Here is a 5,968-nt window from a genome sequence, read left to right as displayed (position 1 = left end):
CCGTGGGTCGCAAATTGGAGCTTCTATGGCCCGGGATCTTCTCTGGTATACTATCCCTTTATTTCGGCCAATTTCTACTATTTTTCCAGCGTTGGCCAGCATTGGCCAGGTCAGAGGTTAGTGTTTGGAGAAGAAGAAGAAGAGGAAGAAACAGAGCAAAAACAATGTGTTTTCCTTCGGTAAACAAAATGTTTTCTACATTCATTGAATGTATTTCACATTCAAATGAGTTTTAAGTTGCTTCATAATGACTTCTACCAAGAGTACAGAACTACAGATGAACTTTTAATATAATCTGTGTATCCCCTGCATTTTTTTCAGGCAAAGTACTGGTACAAGAATGGAGCTGACCGGGGCCTGTTTGCGTCAATGTACCAGCGATCGCTGTACAACGAGCCCAACCTGCGAGCTCAGCCCTTCTGGACACCGGAGGACGGGGGAGACAATTTCATCCGTGCTGTTAAAGTAGGTGTCTGTTTTTAATCTTTCACTGCCTTTTGTGTTTTTTTGTTTGTATTGTACGACCAGGGATTGAAATCCTTTTTCTGCATACTTTCTGCATACATAATTTCAAAATCGCCTGCACCAGACAAGTTTTACCAAGTAGAACACTGCAGTTTGTTTGTCTCTAGTAATGATCTCCATTGCTATTTTGAAAAATGCAATACAGTTCTTGGCACTGGTTTTAGCATGGATCAGTGCAAAATATCCATGGCGTGAACTCCTATGTCTCTCGAGACAGAAAGATGCCAACAAACAGGTGCAGGCAGACATCAGAAATACAGCTGCACAGCTCCAATTTTACCTGCACTAACCTGCATATACAGGTGGTATTTCCATCCCAGCATAAAACGAATAAGACTGGGTCTTTATGCAACAAAGCGACAGATTGATATGTTTTATTTTGGTGCATATGCAGAGACTTGAGAGTAGCTGGCGTATCATTCGAGCCGAAGGTCTGAAGAACATGGACGCTGAGAAGGGAGTCTTTCTGCCAGAGGAGGAGAACCTGAAGAACACTGGAGACTGGAAACAGTTTACACTATTTCAGAGAGGTACTTTCACTATTATAATATCAGAGAGGTAAGGGATCATCTTTTATTTATAGAGGATCTATTTTTACAGGTAAGAGTTTGAATAAAAACAGTGCAATAACCTAGTGGGTAGAGTGTTTGCTTTTATAGATTCAAATTTCAGAAAACTTTAAGAATCTATCCAGTGATAATAATTTGTAACTGTTATCTTGTATATCTCATTATCTGGATGTCTAACCTTTGTCAATGTTTTTCTTACACTTATTACAACTTTTTAAAAATTATGTGTTTAGGTAAGAAACAGGAAGCTAACTGCAAAAGAGCACCAGAAACCTGTTCCATCATCAGCTTCATCAAAGATGCTACTGGCTGCACCAGGGGACAGGTATTTGCTCAGTTTCTTCTTCTTCTAAACTCCTGGACCAGACATCTATCTCCATGGTAACTGGTGCTGTAGCAAACACCCTGTGGTGCTTGATGATTATGCATTATAGCAAGTTAGAGGGGCTGGTCACCATAGATATATGAATTTCTTTTTAAACCAAACCAATTTAAGAGGAACAGCCCCTCCAACTTTCTACGTACATGTAGTATATAAGTAGAGCAGTAGTTTGTTGGGCTAGACCATGTCAAGGTAAACATTAAGTAAATGCATTGCAAATCTGTATCTGGTGTACTTGGAAACAGCGAGTTCCAAATATTATTTTTAAAAGTTTCTAATTCTACATTTTTCTCCCCATAGCCAATCTTGCTTGAGTGACCTGAAACACCATATTTGTAGTGAAATCTGTTATTCCTACATTTTTGTTCTCCCCACAGGTGAAGTACTCTATCATGCAGCCAGGCACCCACGTCTGGCCTCACACTGGCCCCACTAACTGCAGGTTACGCATGCATCTGGGACTGGTCATACCTAAAAATGGCACCAGGCTACGGGTGGCAGATGACATCAGGTAGGAAAGGGACACAGTAGTTTTCTTTTTCTTTAATTCTTAATCCTCTTCTGAGCCAGCGTGGTTCTTAAGGCAGAAGGTAGCTCTTCCATCTGGCTCGGTCTGCTGCCATCTTTGGTGCCTCATCGAGAGTGAAACCATGGCTCCGTACTTCTTTGTCAATGGTTCTTCGCCATGTTTCCTTCAGTCTTTCTCTTAGTCTCCTGCCCTGGGGCATCCATCTTAGACTCATTTATGTAATGCCTTGGCCATGATAATGTTTGGTATGGATGTTGATACTGTGTGTTAACTAACGGTATCACATGGGGTTCTCAAAAAGTTCTATGTTAGATTAACGTGAATGCATTTGGCAGGTGCCAACTTCTAGAATTCAAGTACTGCATTCAGACGTTGCAAATGATATTGTTGCAATTATACTTTTTCTGCTAGGAAACATAGTTACATTTTCATTTTTCTTTCATACAGTAAAGCACTCACACTCACTATCCAGTCTATGGTCTGTTGTGTTTTTCAGAACATGGCAAGAAGGAAAAGTCCTCATCTTTGACGACTCCTTCGAGCACGAGGTTTGGCAGGAGGCTGACTCCTACCGCATGATTCTTATTATCGACATGTGGCATCCTGACCTCACAGACAAACAGAAGAAAACTCTAACACCCATCTAAGTTCACAGCTTTGTGTTAGCCTCTACCAGGCTTCAGAGGCTTCTTTTACTTTTTAGATGGTCAACTTGATGTATAGAGTTCCACGTAAATCTGAAATGAATTTTGTAGTTTTTAGTGTATCTGTTTCTTTGTTTGCTTGTGTTTCCATAATTATGTCCGCATGCAAGAAACTCCAAGGACACTGGCAGGCCAAAGGTTGCAGAAATATTTAATTTCTTCAATTTCTTGCTGTATGCATGCTGTTGCTATGGGGGCCAGTGGAAAACAGAATTGACATGAAATTTGCAATAATGACTTATTATTCACTTCACAGTACTTATTATTGTTCTTCATAATTAGTAAAATAATTTTGTTTTTTTCCTCTGATACGTGGTGCTTTTGAAATATGAAAAGTCAGCTAAAATTTTACGATATTGTTAATCTTACATTCCAGTGCTACATTAAGTATTATATATACAAAGTCTTGTAAGCATACATGTACAAAATGCTGTTAGTTACATGTACATGTATTATGTTCGATACTGTGCAATTTTAGCAGTAGTTTTACATATCTGTTAAGTTTATTTCTATTTTTAATGTCTAAGTGGAGCTGCTAGAATGATCAGCATTAAGTTTCAGCTAACCTATATTTATGTTAAGTTACTAACCTATTGATAACTTTGCTGTTATTAACTAAACTTACTGTTGCTTGTGTTAAATGATAATGTCTATCATAAAGTCATTTCATTGTTTTTAATTGTTGCTGTTATATTGTGGCACAGAGAGCTTTAACATTGTTTGCTATTTGAGTATGTTCAAACAAATTTTAATATGTTGTTGCTCCTATATAGAACTTGTTGACTTGTTGAAACTCACGTAAAATTGTTTTTCCCTATATTAATAACAATGTAATTAACAGTTTAATACACAATCAATTTACTGAAGTAGCTGTACTTAACTTAAGATATAAACAAAATACGATTTCGGTTTCAATTGTGCATACAAGCTTCTATAAGACCCACCTGGCCAATGTTACGATTTTTTGTTGGTACCTTAGATAATTTTTCCCATTCCAAGAATTAGGAATCCGTTTTGGTAATATTGTGAGGATAGGAACTTTTATATCCTGTATCCCCCCCCCCTAACCTTGTTAACAATTAACTTCGTGCCAAAAAATTACCCCCGTAAAACATATTTATTTATTTTCCCCAATTTTTTAATTAAAAGTTTGGATATTACCCTCCGAAGTTTCATAAATCAAATATTTTTACATCACAAAATTTAATGCATTTCACCAACTTTCAAAAAGTCTTTGTAAGGAACGTGAAAAAATGACATTAAGTACTTTAGAATTTGTAATTTAAAAGTACTCCAGAGAAAAACTGTACAAAATGCACAATTATTGTATTTTTACAAGTGTGAAAAAGATTTACATTCAGTATTGCTTAACATATCAAAACTAACTAAACAAATATTCCTATAAGTCGGTAACAGTACATTATACTGTACTTCACAAGTTGACTATACGGGCAATCGTGTAAAATGTACAATAGTGTTAAAACGTTGTACAGAAATATCTAAACACAGTGGAGCTATATAATATTCAAATAGTACATCATACAATGTAGCATCGCACTGCATTTTACTATAATTACCAACAGAATTTACTTAAACGCTATGTAGTTTTCATTGTCAATTCGTCATTCCAAATAGTGCATTAAAATATCATCGAGCTTTGAAGTGTTATGATGTGTGATATGGAGTTTTCTTTTACACAACCAGTAAAGTCTCTCAAAAGTTTTACTACCCAAAATTTGCCCCCCCCCCAGAAAAAAAACATTTTCGGTCCTTCAGAAATAAGGAAATTTTGTTACTATAAAGCCTCGATCACAACCCGCCGTGCGTGTTTTTGTCAGTACGTTTTTGGGAGGCCACGTCTGCTACGTTTTTCTGAAAACGTGGGGAAAAGTGGCATCGACGCACGGTTGTGTGGTCTGCACGCCACGTCTGGCCGTAAACGGTTGCGTGCATTGTTCGTTGCGCAAGTGGTAAGTGAGTTGTACGTGCTTACAACGTACGATCTCTGTGCGATTGCAACTTTACCGTAAGGAGGCCGTACTCACACGTGCGTCTTACGTACGGTACGTACGGGGCACGCGCGTCGCCCGTACTCGCACGCACGGGTGGTGAATCCGCAGACCGCACACAGAAAAAGTATTACTTAAAGTTCTACGGCGTGTCTGCGTGCTCCCAAATCCGTAGGATTCCGTACGGAGGAGGTATTCACCACGCACGGATGCCCTACGTTTGCCCACGTTTCTGCACATAGACAACACGCAGAAGCACGTACGGCGGGTTGTGACCAAGGCTTTATCGAAAAGAGTAGGGGACTTCCCGGTGTGAGTGGTTCAAACCTTACAGTCCGGTCTTACGTAGCTTGTACTTACAGGTGTGTTACGCCTGAAGGCGATTTACCAGTTATGCGAAACAAAAAGTTCACGTTGGTGTGTAATTTATCCGGAATTTCCCGTTGGCACTTTTACACCGACCCGATCATTAAGCAGATGGAGGGTTGTACCATTTTAAGTGAAGGGAAGGCCCTTGTTTTTATCTGGCACCGTGTTTAGTCCAGAACCATGGTCAGGCCAAGCAGCTTTCGTCACTCAAGACACGGTTCTAGATAGTCCACGCGTATCCAGAACTGTGCCCGGGGCACCTCTACGTTCTTGGATATTATCCTGAACCGTGCCTGATCCTAATGCTAACATATCCAGGCATAGAACTACTCTGAATAGAATAGTTAGACTTTTCATAAAATGTGTTAAATGCTTAAAATACGGATCCTAATTATTTTTATTAACTGAAGAGAATATAATAAAAGCAACAGAAAATGCACAGGTGATAGAAAAGAGGAAATCCAGGAACGGTAAGTTCAGTAAAATGAACGTGAAAAATCGGAATGTACTTTTCCGCCCCCAACCAAAAAATTAGAACAGTCCTGGAGACTTCTAATGCAGAAAAACTTGTTCCAACAACGTTAACGCCCTCACTCACAAATATTTGAAGACGTGTTTTGGGAGGTAAGGTCAACACTTATTCTTGTAGCTCCGTTTTCACTGTCCGAACTTAAATTCAGACCTACCCTGGATGCCAAACTCGTTTCGAGCCGCTAGCCGTTTTCCTTCAGCAGCCAAGAGCCCTAGCCTGGGTGCCATCCGAATTTCGGGGTAGCCGTTACAAATTCGGTTGGCACTGCCCAGGCTAAAGAGCCCTTCGCCCGCCTATATGAATTACCGCTACGGGGAGTCTAGCCTGAGGGGTTTGTCTGGCCCTAGAA

At 39.5% G+C, this 5,968-nt stretch overlaps 1 protein-coding gene across 1 annotated transcript in view; it reads left to right on the top strand.

The window, feature by feature from the left end:
* The window catches only part of LOC109473111 (aspartyl/asparaginyl beta-hydroxylase-like), a 19,219-nt gene extending 15,687 nt beyond the window's left edge, over positions 1-3,532 (top strand). Inside the window, exons 7-11 of the mRNA XM_019773019.1 lie at positions 328-465; positions 920-1,055; positions 1,328-1,419; positions 1,854-1,987; positions 2,502-3,532. Coding sequence (XP_019628578.1) covers positions 328-465; positions 920-1,055; positions 1,328-1,419; positions 1,854-1,987; positions 2,502-2,652 — 651 coding nt within the window. The 3' untranslated portion in view covers positions 2,653-3,532. The remainder of the gene's footprint in view (positions 1-327; positions 466-919; positions 1,056-1,327; positions 1,420-1,853; positions 1,988-2,501) is intronic.
* Positions 3,533-5,968: the final 2,436 nt, after the last annotated feature.

This window comes from Branchiostoma belcheri, unplaced genomic scaffold, assembly GCF_001625305.1.
Source record: "Branchiostoma belcheri isolate BF01 breed outbred unplaced genomic scaffold, Haploidv18h27 scaffold29, whole genome shotgun sequence".
Lineage (NCBI taxonomy): Eukaryota > Metazoa > Chordata > Leptocardii > Amphioxiformes > Branchiostomatidae > Branchiostoma > Branchiostoma belcheri.
This window is presented reverse-complemented; position numbering and strand designations above follow the sequence as displayed.